Source organism: Perognathus longimembris, chromosome 11 (assembly GCF_023159225.1).
Source record: "Perognathus longimembris pacificus isolate PPM17 chromosome 11, ASM2315922v1, whole genome shotgun sequence".
Lineage (NCBI taxonomy): Eukaryota > Metazoa > Chordata > Mammalia > Rodentia > Heteromyidae > Perognathus > Perognathus longimembris.
In genome coordinates, this window is record NC_063171.1 from 58,685,971 (window position 1) to 58,708,053 (window position 22,083).

The following is a 22,083-nucleotide window of genomic DNA, read 5'->3' on the forward strand; positions in this document are numbered from 1 at the left end:
AAACAAAACAAAAAAACAAGCCAAGTGAGAGTATGAGGTCCTAAGTTCAAACACCACTACTGGCACAAAAGAAAAAGATGGCAGAAAAGGACATAGTTGTGAATGAGTGATGAGGAGTAAGGAGCAGGGAGGACCAGCCCTGAGGGAGGACTGCATCTCTACGGCAGCTCCCCGTCCAGGAGCCCTGGAGCCCAGAGGTAGTAGGAGCTGTCAGGTTCCACCTTCCTGCCAAGGCCCGTATGGAGTAGGCCCAGGGAGTGGGGCAGGGCCCGTGGTCCCCAGGTCTTGCCACCCACAGGGAAGGTCAAGCAAGCCCCAGAGGGGCCTGTAGCCGTGCCTCCTGGTCTGGGACACCTGCCTGCCCACTCCACTTAAAACCACAGTCCTGTTTCCTAGGTGGAGAGGGCCTTCTGTGTGGGGGAAGGTGACAGGGCTGGGGCGAGGGTTCCAGAAGGCTGCTGGTTCCTCAGGGAGCCCTTAGGGTTCCTAACCCTGCCTGACCAAAGGGGCTGATATTGAGGGGAGGTGTTGGTCCAGGATGTAGGCTGCCCTCAGATAAGAACCTTGAGACAGTCCTAGGGGAGGGTTGGGTTTCCTGCTACCTCCCCTGCCAGCACCACATTCTTCCTTCCTCCCAGACCCTCCCACCCTGCCCCAGAGCCCAGCCTCTCCAGTGTTTTGGTAACACTTCCATCACAGCAAGGCAGGTGCCAGATTGGAGGCGCCCGGTCGCCTCAAGGTCTGGACCAGCCTCAGACTTTGCACCTTCACCGGCTTCCACACATCCCCCATCTGGCTTGTTCCCCTCCTCTTCCCTCTATTTCCGGCCTAGATTCCCAACTCTGCTAAGGAAAGAAGTCTGTTTCCAGCTTCTGTTACCCAGCTGCTGGCCCTGGCCCTGGCCGCTTGTGCTGGCCTGGAGATGGAACTCCTGTTTCCCTTCTCTTGGGCTCCTGATGGAGGTGTGAGGTGTGAGGGAGGAGAGCCTGGATGGTAGGAGGGACCCCTTGGTCCCCTTCTCAGAATCGGAAGGCTCTCCCCTGTAGGTGCTGAGTAGTGAGGATGGCACATAGATCCTAGGAGGTCTGCAGAAACGTCGAGGTGATTCACAAGCAAGAGACACCGAGGGAGCTGAGAGACAGAGCGGGTCTGGAGAACTCGGGACCTCAGCACCCTAGTTGGTCATGTGGAAGGAGGGTAGCAAGACCAGAGCTGGGACAAACTCCCAGAACGTCTGCTCTTGGTTGTCTCCTGCACGGATGTAAACATTTTGTGGCTCGCCTCTGTTCTGGTCCCCACTCTACGGTTCCTACTGTGGCAGGTCCTGCCCTGGGAATGAACCAGGGATAACCGTGCGGGGAATAAATACCTGGAAGGGTCAATATTTGTGCTGCCCAAGGGCTGAACATTACAGATGGCTTTTATGCCTTCCCTTAAGTTCTACCATGACATTTTCTAGGAAGCCAAGAACAGAGGCTACAACATAGATCCTCCTCCCCCACTCCCTCCACCTGGTGCTCTCTCCCCAAGGCCATGATGCATCTCTTCTCACTGAATCTCCAGGAGGCTAATGATCTTGTCTTCCTACCCCACCAGCAAGCATGCCCTGGGCAGCCATGAGTACATCCAATACTGCCGCAAGTTTGACATTGACATCCGACTACAGCTGATGGAGCAGAAGGCCGTGCGCAGTGACCTGGCCAGGACGGTTCGTGTGAGGGGTGATTGCAGAGAGCTGGAATGAGCCGAGGGAGGAGACGTGGACATTTAGGTGGCAGTGGGGTAGGAACGGGAGTGCTGGGCTGTGAGAAAGGCACCTTCGTGCCTCAACAGAGTCCTGCTCACACAGGTGAACGACGATCAGAGCCCCTCCACCTTGAACTACCTCATCCATCTACAAGAGAGGCCAGTCAAGCAGACCATCAGCAGGTGAGAGCCCGGGGCGGGGACCAGCTCGGTGTGGTCCACACAGGAAGTGAGACAGCAGTAGGTTCGCTTTGCTGCTAGAGTGAGATGCTTGCGGCTGTCCAAGGTTGGGCCACACAGTCTAGTCAGAGAGGATCTTCGCTCCAGAGTGTGCCTCACCTCTTTCCTCGGGTACTTAGCTGCCCTGCTCTAGGCAAAGGGTGGGGAAGCAGGAAGGAGGCTCCCTTCCACCTTCACGGGGCATGCAGAGAGTGCTAATCCCTTGCAGTCAACACCTGATCCCTAAGCAAAGGAGAGGGGGCAGAAGAAGATGGCTCTTCCTAGGCGCTGGGTCTTTCCTGACCTCCCCTGTGATTTCTCCCCCTCCCCCCCCGCCCCACTCCCCAGGCAGGCCCTGAGTCTTCTGTTCGACACTTACCACAATGAAGTGGATGCCTTTCTTCTGGCTGATGTGAGTATAAATCCAGGGGCCAGCCAGGGAGGGGCAGCTGGAAGGTTCCTTTCTCTTCCGCAGGCTTCCTAGAATCAGCCAGCACCATGAGGGATCTGGGTAGACCTGACTCCCTATCAGCAGAGGACTTTTAATCCCCCTGGCTCAGAACTGGCTGTGGAGCCCCCCAGTATTTGAGAGGAGCCTGTTCCTCTGGAGGAGATGTAGGTCTGAAGTAGGGTGTCTCCATGCTGAGGGGCCTGGAGTTGTCACCCAGCCTCTGCACACAAATGTGCACTGGTGGGTGTGTCCTGTGAACCTCGCCTAGCTTTTGTTGAGCTAGTGTCATGGGTAGAAACCCTCAAGTGGGAGGTCTAAAATGTGTGGAGCGGCCAGCTTCCGTTTCACTTGGACTCATGTAGACCCTCAAGCTGTGAAACCATTAGAATAAATATGCTCAAATGGCACAACACTAAGCCAGTTGTGAAGCTTGAACTCAGGGACTGGGCGCTGTCCCTGAGCTTCTTTGTGCTCAAGGCTAGTGCTCTACCACTTTGAGCCACAGTGCCATTTCTGGTTTTCTGGTGGTTACTTGGAGCTAAGAGTCTCATGGACTTTCCTGTCTGGCTGGCTTTGAACCACAATCTTCAGTTCTCAGCCTCCTGAGTAGTTAGGACTTCAGCACCCGGCTGAAATGATCCTTTCACATACCTCCTATCTCATGATCCAGTGAGTAGCCAAGACCTCTAAGGCGATGGGCAGTGTGTCTAGCTCATGCTCTACCCACTACCGGGATCCCTTCTCTAGTGGCCTCTGCTTGAACATGCGCAGTAATGAGGAGCGGACTCTCTGACCAAGGAGTCTGGGCTGACAGCTGCAGTATGAGAATTGTGACAGCCCATGTGGAGCTTAAAGAAGTGACACGATAATCTAACGCTCTTAGTTACAAGAGGGTGGCAATAAGTTAATGAAGGGCTCCTGGAGGGCACTGGCCGCGAAGGGGGAAGGCTCTGTGAAAGAAGTAAGATTTTACCTGGTCCCTGGTTTAAATTGACACAGGTAATCAGGGCCAGACAGGACAGCGGATTCTAGGCAAGTACTCCACCCCTAAGCCACATGCCCAGCCCAGGACAGCAGATTCTAAATGAGAAAACCACAGGAGCCCAAGTACAGAGGGGAAGGGAGCGCACAGCATGAATATGGAATTGATTGGGACTGGCCAGGGAAGTCTGTGGTGCAGGTCATGAGAAGTAAGCCTGAGTGGGCAAGTGAGGTCTTAGCACGGCCTCTCTAGCCCAGTCCCTGGTCTCTATGGATTGGTGGGGGGGGGGGGGGGTCCCTATGGATTGGGGGGTGTGTGTGCATGCACGCACCTCATGTATGTACTAGGGCTTTAACTCAGGGCCTCATACTCTTATTTGGCATTATCACCTAAGGCTGGTTGGTGCTCTACCACTTGAGCCACACCTCCACTCTTGGAGTTTTGCTAGTTAATTGGAGATAAGGGTCTCATGGACTTTTCTGTCCTGGTGGGCTTCAATCCATGACCCTCGGATCTCAGCCTCCTGAGTAGCTAGGATTATAGACATAGGAGACCAGCTCCCAGCTGAAACTGCAGGCCTCTAGGGGAAACACTGCATGCGTAGAAGCAGATGAGCTGTTGCGGACTGGCAGTGGCTAAGGAATAAGAGGTGGTTTAAGGGGCAGTGGCTGAGAGAAGAGGACAGGTGGCTGTGGCTCTTTTTAATTCAGGGTGAGTTACTATTTGCTGGGGAAGAGTACTCGAAAGTAAATATGGCCCAGGCACTGGTGACCGACACCTGTCATCCTAGCTACTCAAGAGGTTTGAGATTTGAGGATGGCAGCCTGGGGAGACAAATCTTAAGAGACTTACCACCAACATCCAGACGTGAAGCTGTGGCTGGAGTGGTAGAGCATCAGCCTTGCTCAGAAAAGCTAAGGGTCAGTGCCCAGGCTCTGAGTTCAAGCCCCAGGACCAGCACCAAAGAAAGAAAGAAGTATGACTTCTACAGTTCCTCTTTCTTCTGTGGTCCCTACCCTTCTTGGCTCATTCTTTTAAAGACTGGGAGGTTGGTGGGGGAGGGGGGGTCACAGAGCATAGAGCTGAGAGAGCCTCACGGCCTGGCCTCCCCCAGGGAGACTTCCCGCTGAAGGCCGACAGGGTGGTCCAGTCTGTGAAGGCCATCTGCAATGCCCTTGCTGCAGTGGAAACCCCCGAGATCACCAGCGCTCTCAACCAGCTGCCGCCCTGCCCCTCACGCATGCAGCCCAAAATCCAGAAGGTAAGGGGCCCAGGGTTAACCTGGGGAAGGAGAGCGGCCATCCCTCACCTGGCTGCTACTTGCTGACTGGAAGTTCACGTGCTCAAAGGCTCCATCTTTGTTGTTGTTGTTTTGTTTTCTTGCCACTCCTGGGGCTTGGACTCAGGGCCTGAGCACTGTCCCTGACTTCTTTTTGCTCAAGGCTAGCACTCTACCACTTGAGCCACCGCGCCACTTCCGGCTTTTTCTATATATGTGATGCTGAGGAATCGAACCCAGGGCTTCATGTATACGAGGCGAGCACTTTACTACTAGGCCATATCCCCAGCCCCAAAGGCTCCATCTTTTATGTAGAAGCAGGTCAAACATGATTTCCTGAGAAACTGGATACCATGTGTATCCCCTTTCCTGAGAACAAGGATGGACTGGTGCCTGCCCCCTAGACTGACTCTGTGAGCCTGGGCCCGAGAGGCTTCATAATGACCCCCAAAGCGTTATCCATCAGGGTGCAGAACCAAACTAGGAGGAGCCTCTTCCCCCCCAAAAGCTCAGGATCCCTGTAGTGGGGACAGGACCAGCAACCACAGCCCTGTGGTCCTCAATTAAGGGACACAGGAGGTGGGCTCCCGCATTCGAGTGCGCGAGATAATTTTTATGCCAGTGACTCACTCTGTCCATCCCGCAGCTCTGGTGGAAACCATTGTCCCCCCTCCCCGGGGGATTCTCTGCTCCTCGCATTTCAGCCCAGTCTGACCATGATGCACACAGCTGTGACAAACCCTTCCTCCAGCTGCGATGGAAAGGGCTGCGGCTCTTGGAACTCACTGTCTCTTTTTATTCCCCAACAGGATCCCAGCGTCTTGGCTGTCAGGAAAAACCGAGGTAAGGGAAGGTCTCTCCTTTGTCTGGGAGGGGCAGCCGAAAACGGGTTTGGCCCAGATGCCTTTCCTAGATTTGCCCATGCGTGTGTGCGTGTGTGTGTGTCTGTCTGTCTATGTCTGTGTTTGTGTCTGTGTTTTCTTCTGAGGTGTGGACACAGCTGGAGCCCACGTTTCTTTCCACAGATTATTTTCTCATTAGTCTTGCTAGTCCTTTATGGTGGCCCTGGAAGAGGGTGCTGGGGTGGCGGGCGGTGGGGGAGAGCTGGCCCCTCGCATCCACGTGGCAGAGCTATATTTGGGCTGGTTGTGATTTTTCTCCAGGCAGCACACAACCCTCATTTTCAGAATGGGCCTTGGGAAACCGGAAGAGGGAATTTCTCACTAGGATTTCTTCATTCTTTGTGTGTGTGTATGGGGCGGGGGGGTGGAACCCAGTACCTTGCACATGCTAGGCTACCAGTTACAGTCTTGCCAGGTTTTTACTTTGCCAAGATAGGACTATGTAGACCCTTTCCCTTCTTCCCCTCCTCCCCCCACTCCTTGCTTGCTTGCTTGAGCTCAGGCTCTGGGCACTGTCCCTGGGCTTCTTTTGCTCAAGGCTAGCACTCTACCACTTAACCACAGCGCCACTTCAGGCTTTTTCTGAATAGTTTATTGGAGAAAAGAGTCTCACAGACTTTCCTGCCTTGGCTGACTTTGAACCAGGATCCTCAGATCTCAACCTTCTGAGTAGCTAGGATTACGGGCACGAGCCACCAGCACCTGACTGGATCTTTTTCTTTTGGCAATAACTGATGTCTGAACTCAGGGCCTTGTACTTGCTACAAGGCAGGCAGTGTACCACTTGGGCCACGCCTCCAGCCCAACAACTGGCAGTTTTATTACTAAATGTCCTAAAAGAAAGGACATTTCAGCGCTAAGTAATATAAAAGGAGCAATCTATAAACAAATGAACAAAATCCCTCCTTTAAAACCCGCGGTCACTTTATGAAAAGCTCAGGAAACGCTCCTGCTTTTTCTCCACTCCACCACCGATGGTTGAGCTTTGTTGCGGCCATTAGGGACCAGCTGACATTAGGGGACCCCTGTCCCGGACTATCCCATCCTGGCCATTGTTCTGGCAACACGCTGGTGCTGACAGAGGGCCTCACGCGCTGCCCTTGATCCCATGCTTTCACAGAAAAGGTGGTGGAAGCCCTGACGGCCGCCATCTTGGACCTGGTGGAGCTGTACTGCAACACGTTCAACGCAGACTTCCAGACGGCAGTGCCCGGAAGCCGCAAGCATGATCTGGTCCAGGAGGCCTGCCATTTCTCAGGGGCCCTGGCCTTCACCGTCTATGCCACCCACCGCATCCCCATCACCTGGGCTACCAGGTGGGCGACTGTGCCTTGGACTTAACACGGGTGGCCTTGTGTGGCATTCTGGTACAACAGGGCAGAGGGGAGTCCAGGCTGGTAAAGGTCTGAGAGACAAGGTCCCCTTGGAGATGGAGAAGCACCTGCTACCCCTCCGTGCTGGCTGCCTCCCCGTCCTCCTGTCCCCTCTGAATCCAAGGCCAGCTGAGGGAGTGCGACAGATGGCTGGTTCCCAGATAGAGCCCACCCCAGGGCCAATGATTGCACTCCCCTGCAGATGCCCAGTGGGAGGGGCTGGAGGTGGGAGTGACCCTTTGTCTGGGGTTCCCTAGGCTTACAGGGGTGAGTGGAGGAGGTGGAGGAGGGCTGTCATTTGGTAATCCCCAGCTCTTCCTCCCTGCCCTGCTGTGCCCTGCCATCTCAGCATCCGAGGCCAGTAGGGGGGTGGGGGTGTTGGGGGGGGGGTGGAGATAGGCATTTGGCCCCACTCGCCCTTCTTCCCGGCCCCTCCTTTTCTCTTCCTTTCCCCCTTCTCTCTTTGTTCTTTTCCTTAATGTATTCCTCTGGGCTATTGGCCGAGAACAAAGGAGGCAGCCTGGGAAACCAGGGCCTTCTCTGACCTTTTCTGTCAGGCACCTGTCATGAGCCACGGGGACCCCCATGTGTTGGCATTCATGGCAGCATATGTCGTTTTCCTCCCCCACCCTGCCCTCCCTGTGCACATTCACACACATATGTATACACACACGTGTGCACGGGCACCCCCATGGGCTGGACCTGACTGAAGAGGAAGCTAGATGGTTTAGTCCTGTGAAAGGAAGAACAACACCCCCCCCCCCCCACCATGCACACACCAGCTCAGCATGGAGCCTGAAACCCTGCAGAGAAGAAGGATCTAGGTTGAATTGCTGCCCCTCCAGTGTGCTTCCTTAAATCCAACTTGCCCCCGACCCCAGGTTATGGCTCCAGAGACCCGGAGCCCTGCTGTCCAGGAGAAAGAGAGTTTAGCATTGAGGAAAGGCGGAGATGCAGGGTGACTGAGACCGGGTTTTGAGGCGCTGGGTATCCTGATGGATTCTGCTCCTTCTTCTGTAGCTACGAAGACTTCTACCTCTCCTGCTCTCTTAGCCACGGTGGCAAGGAGCTGTGCAGCCCCCTGCAGACCCGAAGGGCTCATTTCTCCAAGTACCTATTCCACCTCATCATCTGGGACCAACAGTAAGCCATTCCCCCCCCCCCCCCCCCCCCGCCCCCAGGTCCAAGAGGTCTGGGCCTGTGCATCTGCTCATCCTAGAGAATGCCCCTGGGGCAATAACCACGCTCAGACTGCGAGCACAAGCCGGGGTAGATCAGGTGCCACCGAAAGCCTTCATCCTACAGATCATTCAGCCTCTTGAGCGTCCACTTCTCCATTTACAAAGTATTTATTTGTGCCACTGACTGAGGCTTGAACACGGGGCCTGGGCACTGTCTTTTATCAGCGTTTCAGTGGTTAATTGGAGAGAGAAGAGTCTTACGGACTTTTCTGCCCGGGCTAGTTTTGAACCCTGACCTTAAATCTCTCCCTACTAAGAAGTGAGGGTTACAGGCATGAGCTATCAGCACCCAGCTACTTCCGGACTCCTAAATGGGGACAGGCATAATTTCTACCTCTTCAAGTTGTTAGGAGGAGTCCACGTAAAAGCATCCATAAAGTCTCTTTGTAACTTGTTAAATCATATACGTGTTACTTGTTGCTTTTAATAATAGCTCATTCTTTTGATCTTGTGTCTCTTAGAAAGTTTTAACTAGTCTGGGGAGTCCTCTTCTCTTCCCAAAGTTTCCTTAGAATGGGCACAGAGGCCTGTGCCAAGGAATAAGGTTGTCTTTCTTACCCTCTAATCCTCTGCTCTCACTAGTGTCTCTATAACTAGGTTTCTCAAACTAAGAAATGGGGACATTCTTTTAACTGGGAGGCAATTGGCATTGAGGTAAAATAGTTATTATCTGAAACCACGAGCACAAGACCGTATCACTCACTATTTGTGAACAATAATTTGATGTCGGGAAGGCAGACATCAGCCAAGCAAGGCAGGAAGGAACTAGAGGTGAGGAGACCTTGAATGGCAACTTGGCAGGTGATGGCCTGCCCTATACCTTGTCTGTGCTGCACTCCATCTGTCCTCCAATCAGAAAACCCCTTGCTTGCCGCCCCCAGCTTCACTTCCCCAGACTGATTATATCTGAGTCCTCATTTGCAGAGTGGCACATATAACTTAAGCATTTGGAGTGCATGGTAAAGAAACCAAGGAGGTCCTTGGGGAGGCCAGAGATGCCCAGATTAGAGAGACAAGAGCCCAGAGACGTGGATCAAGCTACATATGGACAGCTGTCCTTTGTACTTAGGTAATTCTTAGAGCAGTAACTGCACTGTTGTGAGTTACAGACATCGGTCTCCTTGGGGACAGAGCTGCATTGCACAGCCCCTGAGTTTCACTGTCTCCTTGGGATTCTCTGCCCTCAATTATTGCTACTCTCCAGGGAAAGGAGTCTGGACCAGGAAGACTCCTAAGAAACTGACTTTATATCCTTCTTTAAAACTCAGGACCTGGGTGCTGTCCCTGAGCTAGCTTTTTTCCTTTTTTTTTTTCTTCCCTTCTGGTCTGGGGACTTGAACTCTGGGCCTAGGCGCTGTCCCTGAGTTCCTTTTGCTCAAGGCTAGAGCTCTCCACTTGAGCCACAGTGCCACTTCCTCCCTGAGATAGATAGATAGATTGATTGATTGATTATTTTTTGCTCAAGGCTAGCACTCTGCTACTTTGAGCCATAGCCCCACTTCCTGTTTGGGAATAGTTAATTGGAGATAAGAATCTTGTAGACTCGGGGCTGGAATATGGCCTAGTGGCAAGAGTGCTTGCCTCCTACACATGAAGCTCTCAGTTGGATTCCCCAGCACCACATATATGGAAAACGGCCAGAAGTGGCGCTGTGGCTCACGTGGCAGAGTTGCTAGCCTTGAGCGGGAAGAAGCCAGGGATGGTGCTCAGGCCCTGAGTCCAAGGCCCAGGACTGGCAAAAAAAATAAAAAATAAATAAAAATAATAATAAGAACTGTAGGGGCTGGGAATATGGCCTAGTGGTAAAGTCCTTGTCTCGTATACATGAAGCCCTGGGTTCGATTCCTCAGCACCACATATATAGAAAAAGCCAGAAGTGGCGCTGTGGCTCAAGTCGCCGAGTGCTAGCCTTGATCGGGAAGAAGCCAGGGACGGTGCTCAGGCCCTGAGTTCAAGCCCCATGACTGGCTAAAAAAACAAACAAACAAACAAAAAAACCAAGAATCTTATAGACTCTCCTGCCCTGGCTGACTTGGAACTGTGATTCCCAGATCTCTGCCTTCTGAGTAGCTAGGATTACAGGCATGAGCCACAGAGCGCCCTGCTTTTACATCCTTTTACCATGCATAGTCAGAGAAATAAAATGAGCCCAGCCTAACCATTCCCAGTCTGAAATCTCCATCTTGAATCCTAGAGGGCAGAGCCATGTGAAGAGCATGGTCTCAACACTGCCTGCTTGGTGCCCCAAGAGAGACCTCTTGGGGGCTGGGAAGGTGGCTTAGTGGTAGAATGCTTGCCTAGCATGCATGAAGCCCTGGGTTCAATTCCTCAGTACCACATAAACAGGAAAGGCCCGGAGTGGTGCTATGGCTCAAGTGGTAGAGTGCTCGCCATGAGCAAAAACATCTCTGGGACAGTGCCAGGCCCTGAGTTCAAGCCCCAGGACTGGGGAGAGAGAGAGAGAGAGAGAGAGAGAGAGAGAGAGAGAGAGAGAGAGAGAGAGAGAGAGAGATCACTCTTGGCCCTTCTTAGGCTAGAGCATGCAGGTGAAAGCACCATACTGTTGAGGTTTGGGCTCAGGCATTTGGGTGCGGCTGTCCTCTCTTTCCTACTGTAAACGCCCCCTGGGGAAGCCAGTCATTCAGTTTGAATGGAGATGAATGGTTGGAGGGGCAGTTAAGAAACTGGACTTGATAAATGCTCTCTCTTTCCCTGCCATTGTCTCAGCTGGCTGGCCCTTTCACTTCCGGTTTGTTTCCAGATGTCTGGTACAGGAGGATATTTGCTTATGAAAATAGTCCGTTGTAGCTCAGTTTCAGTGCAGTAACCACAATGTCACATAGCCAATTACACAGACAGTGTGTTCACACACCACACAAGCCCAGCTGTTTCCACACAAGGCCCCTGAGGGCAGAGGTGTGAACTTACTTGCCCAAAGTTGTGAGTGGCCAATGCATACTGAAACCTAGCACATTTAATGTTGAGAAAACGGGCTGCTGGGAGGAGTGAAGTTTCTCAGGCTAGGAGGAATGTGAAATCTACAGCCAACAGTCATTCTGCTGACCCACCCGGTCCAAGGTTCAGGGAGAAGGTGTTTTATTGTTGCGTGGGTACCAGGATACTCTGGTTTAGCTTTTACAAGGCAGGCACTCCACCATGTGAGTCACATCTCCCTCCACTTGTGGCTTTTTGGCTAGTTAATTGAAGATAAGTGTCATACCGACTTTGCTGCCCAGGCTGTGTTTGAACCATGATCCTCGGGACCTGAGCCTTCTCAATAGCTAAGGTCACAGGTGTGAGGCATCAGGAGGAAAGTGTTAGGAGCTCAGGTCTACTGCAAGTCTGAGGGGCCCCGGACCCTGTTTGCTTCTCAAGTGTTCCGCTTTCGGCTAGAAAGTTCCTCTTTTCCTTCAGCCGTGATGCAGGATGCTTCTCTTGGGGCGAAAAGCAGGGGCTCGGAACCAGCTTCCTCTCCCGGGGCTGTGGGGTCAGCTGACTCCCCCACTGCAGCCGTACGGGGATCAGTTCACTCTCAAAATAGGCCCAGCGTTGAGCTCTGTCACCGCCAGCCAAGCCCAGCCTGGCATCGGCTGCTGGAGGGGCCCTAATTATAGCTGTGGGTCCCCCCCCCCCCAGGCTGGAGGCAGCTGGGGCGCAGCAGGGCTGTGCCAGTCCGTGGCAGGCACAAGCGAGCGCCACACTTAGGGGAAGATTCCCCCCCGCCCCACCCCACCCCAGGAATGAGGGGGCTGCTTTATCAAACACTGCTGACCTTGGGGGTGGCCACCTTGCTTCTATGCCTTTGTGCCCTCTGGACATAGAAGCTTCTGGGCCCTGGGCTGGCCTGAAGGGTGTGGTCATGTTGGACTTGGACCCTGGGACAGCTTCCCAGAAAGGTAAAATGGGTCCTTCCTCCCTGCAGCTCCCCCAGCCCCCCCTGCTTCCCAACCTGAACTGGGAAGGAGGGGCTGGGTGTGGGGCTGGCCCCCAGCTCCGGACAACAGCTGGATGGATGTGGGGAGCTGAACAGCTGGATGTGGGGAGCCCTTGCTTGCCATCCAGGTGGCCTGCTTACCACTTGGGGCCTTGGGAAGCTGCTTCTCTCTACCCCTTCGGCTTTGCGCTGGTGTGGGGCTGAGGACGAGCCTGCCTGTCTGTCCCCCTGGGCCTGGGGGAAGGCGATGGGGGAGGGAAAGCTAAATGAGCTGAAGGCAGAGAATGCCGGGGCCTCTTCCTGGGGGGGGGGGGGGGGCGGTGGTCCTGGCAGGGAGCAATGAAGGAAGGACAGAAGAGGAAGACCAAAAGGGCCCTCTTCCTGGGGGGGGGGGGGCGGTGGTCCTGGCAGGGAGCAATGAAGGAAGGACAGAAGAGGAAGACCAAAGGGGCCCGTCTCTCAAGAGGAGCAGCCATGGCCCTCTGGTGAAGTGACTTCTGCTTAGGACCCCAGGGATAGCCTGGGAATCGGGTGATGTTCGTCCCCCTCAAGGACGTGGCACTCCTAGGAAGTCTTCCCCCAGCCCCCCCCCCCCGCCCCAGGAGGGGTCTTGCTTAGGGTCCTGTCCTAGTTGTGCAGCAAGGCCTCCCCAGGGGAACACCTCTGACCCCCTGAGAGGGAGGGAGGAAGGGAGGGAGGTAGAATTCTCTACTTCCATCTGACTTCCTGCCCCCCCCCCCCACCATTCTCCCCAGGATCTGCTTCCCCGTGCAGGTGAACCGGCTGCCCCGGGAGACGCTGCTGTGCGCCACTCTCTACGCTCTGCCCATCCCTCCCCCCGGGAGCTCCTCCGAGGCCAACAAGCAGCGGCGGGTGCCCGAAGCCCTGGGCTGGGTCACTACCCCACTCTTCAACTTCAGGCAGTACGTGAGCCCCAGAGACGCCCTCCCTGGCTTCGGGAAGGAGGGGAGGGGAGGGACCTGGAGAGAGGCGCCTGGTTGCTGGTCAGGGTGGTTAACCCCACGGGCTCCTTGGTGAAGTCTAGAGGCTCCAGCCATGGCAGAAAGGCCAACACGCAGAACCCGGTGATCCGGATGTCACCAAGAGCGAGCGGGCAAGACCGGTGACGACTGATAGGTGTCAGGACCCGAGAAGGCAGCGCCTGGCAACATGTCACTGGGTCTTGTTACCGGAAGGACTTGAAATGTCATCTCTGCCAGCCTCTGCTCCCCGAGGGCACCCACCCCCTTTCCCCCCAGGTTGTCCTGTCCTGTCCTGTCCAGGGAATGGTTAGCTCAGAGAGGCTTCCTGCTGTGGGAAGCACTTTCTAGAATTTAAAAGAAGGTGGAGGCCATGGTTCACTGGGAAAGAAGGGAACTGGATGGTGGCTTCAAGGGTTGAGTGGGGGAGGGGGGGACTTAGCCAGTGGATCTGATCTGGTGGCTCATGTCACTCTCCTGCCTCAGAGTCCTGACGTGTGGCCGGAAGCTCCTAGGCTTGTGGCCAGCAACACAGGAAAACCCCAGGGCCCGTTGGAGTGCTCCTAATTTCCACCAGCCAGATAGTGTCATCCTGCAGGTGAGACCCCAGCCCGCTCCAAGTGTTTCCCCCGAAGCTGTGGGCTGGGGCAGTACTAAGTGTGGGCGTGGAATGGTGCTATGGCCCGAGTGAGTGATGAACGTGGGGTGACCCAGAGCGGGGGGGGGGCGGGGGAAGGGTGAGCTTTGGGGTGCCCATCTCCCATCTCCTAGAGGTTAACTTTGCTATGGGGCTGAAGGTGGGGTCTGAGCCCTTCCTTGCCCAGAGCTTAGCCACGCGATGCCCCTGGTTTTCAACTCCCGTAAATCCAATCAGATCTGAGCTGCCCCTGGTGGGACCCAGGGGAAGACCCTTTCTAATCAGTCACATGGGGTTCCAGCAGGGTGGGCCAGGGTGCCTTTGGAGGGCAGGGAGGACTGATCCGGTCCTACGTCTAGTTACTAGCCCTCAGCTCCCCTTTCTCGTGGTCAGATGTTTGGGGATGGCATGGGGGAATGTCAAAGGTTATAGAGAATGAGACATAGCGGTCCAGAATGCATACTCTACAAAGGCGTGTAGTTTTGCATCCTATTCATTACTCTATCCCTAGGGTTTAAATATTACCCGGCACCTTGTAGTTTTCAGTAAACACTTGTTAGATGAAAGAACGGAGAACTCCTTGGGTGAAATGTTTCACTCAGCTCTGACTTCTACTTTAAGACAAAGAACATCAGTGGTACTAAGCAAACAACATCGCGTCACAGGCCGCGGCGTGGGTAGTGCCCGCACCCAGTGTGAGGTCCAGGCGCCCAGTAGCTGCCATGCTTCCAGACCCAACTGAGGGCTCCCCAGATTTGACTTCTGGGGCCGGAAACATGTGCTGAGGAATCGAACCCAGGGCTTCACCCATGCTAGGCAAGCACTCTACCACGAGGCCACATTCCCAGCCCTCTGTTTCCTTTTAATTGTTGCTGCACGTTACAGCGGATGGGGACTTTGGGGGTCACAAAGCTGGGACCCAGGGAAGTGGCCCACTTTCATTCACGTGGCCTCCTGGCTCCCCTCCCTCCCTCCTTTCTCTGATCCCCTCCCAAGATCGACTTCCCCACCTCAGCCTTTGACATCAAATTCACCAGCCCTTCCGGAGACAAGTTCAGCCCCCGCTATGAGTTTGGCAGCCTCCAGGAAGAAGATCAACGCAAGCTTAAAGACATCATGCAGAAGGAGTCCCTATATTGGTGAGGCACAGGGTTCTCCCACGAAGCCTGTGGTGTTTATTCTGACTTTGTCTCACCTCCCGGTCCTGCCCTGGAGTGCAGACGTAGGCAGGGTATGATGGCAGGCACCACCCCCCCCCCCCCAAAAAAAAAAAACCTTTCTCCACGAAAAGTAGAAAGAAAGGACTCAGGAAATGAGATCTGAGAATACCCAGCTTATCAGAGGAGCAAAGCTTCATCCCCACCCTAGATCTACTGTCCATTATTTGCCGTCTGTTGGGACAGCTGGCTACAGTCCTCACCTCCCTTCCCCCACCTCCTGTCCCATCTACACCAGCAAGAAGCCTTTGCATTTTTCTGGCCTTGTCACTTTCCAAAAAGGATCAGGTGTCACTGCAAGCTGGCAGCTCTCAAGGGTAAATGAGTCCAGGCTGATCTCATCCCTGGGACTGCTGTGATCACCAGCATTGAAGAAAGAGCTGGAGGAGCTGGTAGGGTTGGGGCTCCTCCCCTGCCTGGTCCACCCCCCCCCCCCCCCATCCATCCCTCTGCTCCTTGGTCCCCGTGCACGCGGGGACCAAGGGAGGTAACTCATCCATGTCCACTCAGGGAGCCAGAGTAGTTGAATGACTGCAGCCCTCTCCTGCCCCTATCCTTCTGCCCCAGCCCATTACTTCATTAGCCTGGGCTTCATTTGCCCATTAGACACCTGATCTCAGGCAAGTTCCAATTAGCCCCAGCCCCTATAAAGCCCGCAGCTGGCCGCTGTCGGGCCCCAGGAGGCTGTCGAAGCCTGATAGGTGCCGCCCTCTGGTGGCTGTACTTGGGAGTAGCGCCCTCAGGACCAGCCCTGGTGGTGGCATCTCTGGTGCCCTTGGCCCCTGCGTGGGTTCCGCCTGGGACTGAGATGTCCCTGAGTCAGGATCAAAGGTGCTATTTAGACATTGCTCCTCGAGCTTTGCTTTTCCCCTCCCCCGGTGGTCTCTGAAAGGTAACCTGATGCCTCCCTTCCGCAGACATTCTGACTCCGTTGTTGACCTGGGCCGTCACCAGGCCCGTAGGTGATGGGAACGTGCCGGGGAACTTGAGGGGCCCTCGAATGGCAGTGTGCACTGTTGTGTGGAGTGCGTGTGCTCCGCCCTCTGCCTGACTGTCCGCGTCCCTCTTCCCCCCCGCCCCCCCACCCCCGCCAGGCTCACGGATGCCGACAAGAAGCGCCTGTGGGAGAAGCGGTATTACTGCCACTCTGAGGTGAGCTCGCTCCCTCTGGTGCTCGCCAGCGCCCCCAGCTGGGAGTGGGCTTGCCTGCCCGACATCTATGCCCTCCTGAAGCAGTGGGCACACATGAACCACCAGGATGCCCTGGGACTCCTGCATGCCACGTGAGTTGCAGCATCCACCCCTCCCCACCGCCGACCTGGCAGCCCTGGGGGGGGGGCGGCGGGGAGAGGGATGGGGGAGCGGGCGTGGGTATTCAGCGCGTGTTCATTTCTCTCTTTGCTCTGTCTTCCTCTCGCTTCCCTGCAATGTGACGGATGTTTTCCAAACATAGAACAGAATTGGAAACGGCCCAGCGAGCACCCATATCCCCGCCACCTAGGCTCTACCATTCCCATTTGCCTGATAGTTGCATGGCTCTCCTCTCAAGCAATACAAGTTTCTCCTTCTTGACCTTTTTTGTCAGTTGTGGGGGCTTGCGCTCGGGGCCTGGGCCCTGTCCCCGAGCCTCTGTCACTCGAGCCACAGCGCCACTTCCTGTTTTTGAATGGGTAATGAGAGATCAGAGTCTCACAGGGGCTTTGAACCATGATCCTCAGCTCTCGGCTTCCTGAGTATTTAGGATTACAGGCGTGAGCCACTGGCACCTGGCTAATTTTTCCTTTATTAGTATGGATTAATTGTAAAAAGGGGTTTCGTTGTTGATATTTCTGCACGTGCATAGGATGTACTTTGGTCAGATTCACACACCCCTGTTTCTGCGTGTGCATGTGTGTGCACACACTCGCGCGCGTGTATGTGCTGGTACTGAGGCATGAACTCGGGATCGGGCCACTGTCCCTTAGATTTTTCTTTTGCTCAAGGCTAGCACTCTACCACTTGAACCACAGCCATACTTCCAGCCCTTCAGTGGTTGACTGCAGATAAAAGTATCAGGGATTTTCCTGCCCAAGCTGGCTTTGAACTACAATCCTCAGGTCTCAGCCTCCTGAGTAGCTAGGGTTACAGGTGTGAGCCGCTGGCACCTGACTTCAGGACTTTTGAGGCAACACTTTTGCTAGACTCCCTGACACTAATCCTGTCAGATACATTAGCTTATATTCGATTCCAGTGGTTTTCTGTTATTTGCCTGGCTAGTTTTAGCCAAAGTAGACTTGTTTCTGGAGGAAGATCCTTGCCCAGAGTTTCAGTCCAGAGACATTACTGCTTTTTCCACTGGCTTGTATGCTGTTTGTTTTGTTTTGTTTTTGTTGCCAGTCCTGGGCTTGGACTCAGGGCCTGAGCACTGTCCCTGGCTTCTTTTTGCTCAAGGCTAGCACTCTGCCACTTGAGCCACAGCGCCACTTCCAGCTTTTTTCTGTATATGTGGTGCTGGGGAATCAAACCCAGGGCTTCGTGTATACGAGGCGAGCTCTCTGCCACTAGGCCATATTCCCAGCCCTGGCTTGTATGCTGTCTTCCCCTCCGTGCTCTGAAGCTCCGGTGTGAAGGAACTTGGCTCACAGCTGTGCTCAGAGCACACAGCTGGGTTGTCAGGGGTCCTGGGCTCTGTCTTGCAGCTTCCCAGACCAGGAGGTGCGGCGGATGGCTGTGCAGTGGATTGGCTCCCTCTCCGATGCCGAGCTGCTCGACTATCTGCCCCAGCTGGTGCAGGTGAGTGGCTGGACCTTCTTCCGTGTGTGTGTGTGTGTGTGTGTGTGTGTGTGTGTGTGTGTGTGTGTGTGTACTATCCTTTTCACTCAAGGCCAGCATTTTGGTGATTAATTGGAGACTTTGGTGATTCCTTGGACTTTACTGTCCAGGCTGGCTTGGATTCTCCATCCTCAGCTCTCAGCCTCCTGAGTAGCTAGGATTACAGGCGTGAGCCACCGGCCCCCAGCCCATTCCCCTCAGTTCTGATCTTCCCATTCTCCATTCCCAAGTTAATCCACACTTGACTCAAGAGCCTGGGGGCTCAGCAGATAGTGCTGGGTATAGATTTCAGGCCATTAATAGAGTTTCATGTTTGCTTCCTCCTGAACAGGCACTAAAATATGAGTGCTACCTGGACAGCCCCCTGGTTCGCTTCCTCCTGAAGCGAGCTGTCTCCGACCTGAGAGTGACCCACTACTTCTTCTGGTAAAACCCATGTGCAGCAGGTGGGAGGCAGCGGAGTGTCCCCTTTTCTAGGAGTCTTTCTCCCTCAGGCACGCGGGGGTGGGGTGGGGGTGGAGCCTGAGTGTCTGGACTCTGTGCAGGATGTTGCTGATCTACCTACCACGTGACCTTGGCCTGGCTAGCATCTTTCTCCAGGGTCTCAGTTCAGCCCCCGTAGCTCACTGAGTGGGCCTCATCTCTGTCTGTCTGTCCACCTTGTCCGTGAACTGTGGAGGGGCTGTAAGCTCTAAGCTCAGGACAGGGTGGACACCGTGAGCATTGCCTTCTGAGCACACCTTCCTCCCAGGTGGAGTGGGTTTTCTGGTGAGATGGGCCACGAGGCAGCCCCTTCTTCTCTCACCCTCTGTGGCCCCCGAGTGGCCTGACTCCCTTCTCCTCATGCCTTGCAGGTTGTTGAAGGACGGCCTCAAGGACTCCCAGTTCAGCATCCGCTACCAGTACCTGCTGGCAGCCCTGCTGTGTTGCTGTGGCAAAGGGCTGAGGGAGGAGTTTAACCGCCAGTGCTGGCTCGTCAATTCTCTGGCTAAACTGGCCCAGCAGGTCCGGGAGGCCACCCCTTCTGCACGGCAGGTGAATGGGGCAAGGCCGCTTCTAGCTCTTGCCCAGGGATGAATGCAATCAGCAGTTTACGTCTCAGATCTCTTGAACAGTAGGGTGGCACGTGATTGGTAGGCTGTGTTTGGTTTTGCAAGATACTGAGCATCTCTATGTAGCTGTTTGTCTTCGGGACTAAGCACGGCGGAGTAAGTTGTCCATTGCACCAGAGGCCTCAGGCAGAAGGGTCAAGTGAGGGCTGAAATCCGGTCACGTTTTGTTTATTTGACAGTGAGCCAGGCTCAGGGTTGAAAAGGGTTTTAGGGGCACCTTTATCTATTTGCACAAAGACACTGTGTTAGGACAGCAGTATTCCTGGTTGGGAGATTTTTATATTAGAGTCTAGATCCTAGCTGGATATGGTAGTACACACCTGTAATCCCAGCACTTGGAAAAGTAAGACAGGAAGATTGGGCGTTTCAGCCTGGGCTGAAACCTGTTTCAAAAGACCATATAATAAATATATATATATGTATATATGTACTATACAACTACATATCTAATATATATGTGCATACATATGTATGTGTATATACATACACACACACACATTTTGCTTTCTTTCTCCCTTTATTCTTTATTTTTGTGTGTGTGTGCCTAAACTGGAGCTTGAACTCAGGGCCCAAGCACTGTTCATTAGCTTTTTTTTTTTTTTTTTTTTTGGCCAGTCCTGGGCCTTGGACTCAGGGCCTGAGCACTGTCCCTGGCTTCTTCCCGCTCAAGGCTAGCACTCTGCCACTTGAGCCACAGCGCTGCTTCTGGCCGTTTTCTGTATATGTGGTGCTGGGGAATCGAACCTAGGGCCTCGTGTATCCGAGGCAGGCACTCTTGCCACTAGGCTATATCCCCAGCCCCTCATTAGCTTTTTTTGATCAAGGTGATGCTCTACCACTTGAGCTACAGTTCCACTTCTGGCTCTTTTGGTGACCAGTTGTGGTGGTTCATTGGAGCTAAGAGTCTCACAGCCTGGCTTCGGACCTTGATCCTCAGATCTCAGTCCCCTGAGTAGCTAGGATTATAGGCATACGCCACAGTACCCAGCTCATTAGCTTTTCTTGGCAAAGCCTGAGCAGGACTTCCCCATGAGGTGTTCTGTGCCGGCTTCCTGCTGTTCTGAATCTCCCCCTCTCCCTCCCCCCCCCCCCCCCGGAGGTATTCGAGCTTGCTGCTCCTGCACTGAGCCAGCCTGGGACTCGGGCAGAGGTTCTCCTTCCTAAGGGTGCCCTGGCGTGTGTCAGGCTTGGCTGTGGCGGCACCTGGGAGCCCCTCATGCCCTCTCCGTCCCTCTCTCCCTGGCAGGGCATCCTCCGCACTGGCCTGGAGGAGGTGAAGCAGTTCTTTGCCCTCAACGGCTCCTGCCGCCTGCCGCTCAGCCCCAGTCTCCTGGTGAAGGGCATCGTGCCCAGGGTGAGTGGCTGTTGGGTGCGGGGCTCGTGGAGGGGGGAAGGCCTCACGGCCCTGCTCGCCGAGGGAGAGCCGGAAGGAAGGCTGCCCTCACAGGTGAAGACTCTGCAGGACTGGGCGGGGGTGTCGAGAGGACACCGGGGCGGAAGTCAGGTGACGCTGATGGCAGCCATCGAGGTTGGTCCTGTTCTGAACTCTGTTTTACGGAGGAGTACAATGACCGAAGATGCAACTTAGAAGTCATGAGAGTAGTGAGCGTGTGCAGGACAGAGGGAAGGAAGGCAGGGAGGAAGCATTTGGGCTCCCGAGAAAGCAGGAACTGACAGTGAGCAGGGCTCGGATGGATGGGCAGCCGGAGGGGGGGTGGCATCGTGGTCCTGCATGGAGAGGTGGTTTCCTTCCTGGCCATGGGCAGCCTGACCTTGTCCACGGCCCTGTCCGCTCTGCAGGACTGTTCCTACTTCAACTCCAATGCGGTCCCCCTCAAGCTCGCCTTCCACAACGTGGATCCCCTGGGTGAGCACGTCCGAGTCATCTTCAAGGTACGAGCACCTCCGGGTCTGCTGGGGTGAAGGCGGAGAGAGCAGGCGGAAGGACGCCGGCACGGGGGGCCGTAGGAGGCTTGTCTTCCCGCTCTTCTCCGCGGCCTATTTTGTGGGATCCAACTCAGGGCCTTGAATATGCCAAATACACATTGGATCACTGTCACCGCTCTTGCCTACACCTAAATCTACCGCTTCTCTTGGTTGTGGCCTTCCTGGGGTTCAGGCTCAGTCTCATACTTGCTAGGCAGGTGCTCGACTATGTGAGTCACACCACCCTGTTTGCGTTGGTTATTTTCTTTTTCTTTTTTTTTTTTGGCCAGTCCTGGGGCCTTGGACTCAGGGCCTGAGCACTGTCCCTGGCTTCTTTTTGCTCAAGGCTAGCACTCTGCCACTTGAGCCACAGCGCCACTTCTGGCCATTTTCTGTATATGTGGTGCTGGGGAATTGAACCCAGGGCTTCATGTATATGAGGCAAGCACTCTTGCCACTACGCCATATCCCCAGCCCCTGCGTTGGTTATTTTTCAAGACAGGGTCTTTCTTTATACCCAAGCAAGCCTGGCCTGTGATCTTCCTATCTGTGTTTCCCCTGTAGCTGAGCTAACAGGATCCCACCACCACGCCCAGCCATTGGTGGAAATGGAGTCTTAGAAACTTCTTTTTTCCCAGGCTGACCTTTCAAACCATGATCCTCCTTGATTTCTGTCTCCCATATAGTCGGGACTACAGGCTTGAGCCACTGTGCCCAGCATGCTGCTGCCGTGTGTGTGTGTGTGTATGTGTGTGTGTGTGTGTGTGTGAGAACTGGGACTAGCACTTGAACTCAGGCCTTATGCTCTTGCTTGGGTTTTCTCTCTCATGGTGCTCGATCACTTGAGCCGCAGCATTTGTCTGGTTGTCTGTGAGATTGAGTCTCACAGACTATTCTGTCCAGGCTGGCTTCAAACTTGATCCTTCAGATCTCAGCCTGAGTAGCTAGGATTATAGGTATGAGCTGGGATTACAGGTATGAGCCACCAGTGCCCCAGTCTGCTGCCCTCTTTAATAGAGTAAAGAGTAGGGAGTACAAGAAGGTTTAAAGGAATTCTGCATGAGAAGAGAGGGCTAAGGACAGTGTTAGCCCTGTGATAGGACTTTCTGGGAGGCAGAAGTGACCCAGCAGTGCAATGGGTAAGGTGGTAAACTGTTGAACCTGGGTAACTGCAGTCGAAATCAGGACACGGGGGATGCAAGGCGAGTGAACCAATGCATACTTTATTCCAAGAGGGCCAGGGTTTATATAGGGTTAGAAACCAATTTTACAA

General features: G+C 54.4%; 1 protein-coding gene across 2 annotated transcripts in view; it reads left to right on the plus strand.

Moving 5' to 3' along the window:
* Pik3c2b (phosphatidylinositol-4-phosphate 3-kinase catalytic subunit type 2 beta) overlaps window positions 1–22,083 on the plus strand; it is a 72,615-nt gene that overhangs the window by 26,827 nt on the left and 23,705 nt on the right. For both annotated transcript variants that reach the window (XM_048357146.1, XM_048357147.1), the window contains exons 6-21: window positions 1,597–1,708; window positions 1,850–1,929; window positions 2,314–2,377; window positions 4,513–4,659; window positions 5,487–5,520; window positions 6,700–6,895; window positions 7,973–8,095; window positions 12,883–13,050; window positions 13,594–13,705; window positions 14,741–14,883; window positions 16,056–16,244; window positions 17,640–17,733; window positions 18,104–18,198; window positions 18,627–18,807; window positions 20,131–20,238; window positions 20,685–20,777. In XM_048357146.1, the coding sequence (XP_048213103.1) occupies window positions 1,597–1,708; window positions 1,850–1,929; window positions 2,314–2,377; window positions 4,513–4,659; window positions 5,487–5,520; window positions 6,700–6,895; window positions 7,973–8,095; window positions 12,883–13,050; window positions 13,594–13,705; window positions 14,741–14,883; window positions 16,056–16,244; window positions 17,640–17,733; window positions 18,104–18,198; window positions 18,627–18,807; window positions 20,131–20,238; window positions 20,685–20,777 (1,939 nt within the window). The remainder of the gene's footprint in view (window positions 1–1,596; window positions 1,709–1,849; window positions 1,930–2,313; window positions 2,378–4,512; window positions 4,660–5,486; window positions 5,521–6,699; window positions 6,896–7,972; window positions 8,096–12,882; window positions 13,051–13,593; window positions 13,706–14,740; window positions 14,884–16,055; window positions 16,245–17,639; window positions 17,734–18,103; window positions 18,199–18,626; window positions 18,808–20,130; window positions 20,239–20,684; window positions 20,778–22,083) is intronic.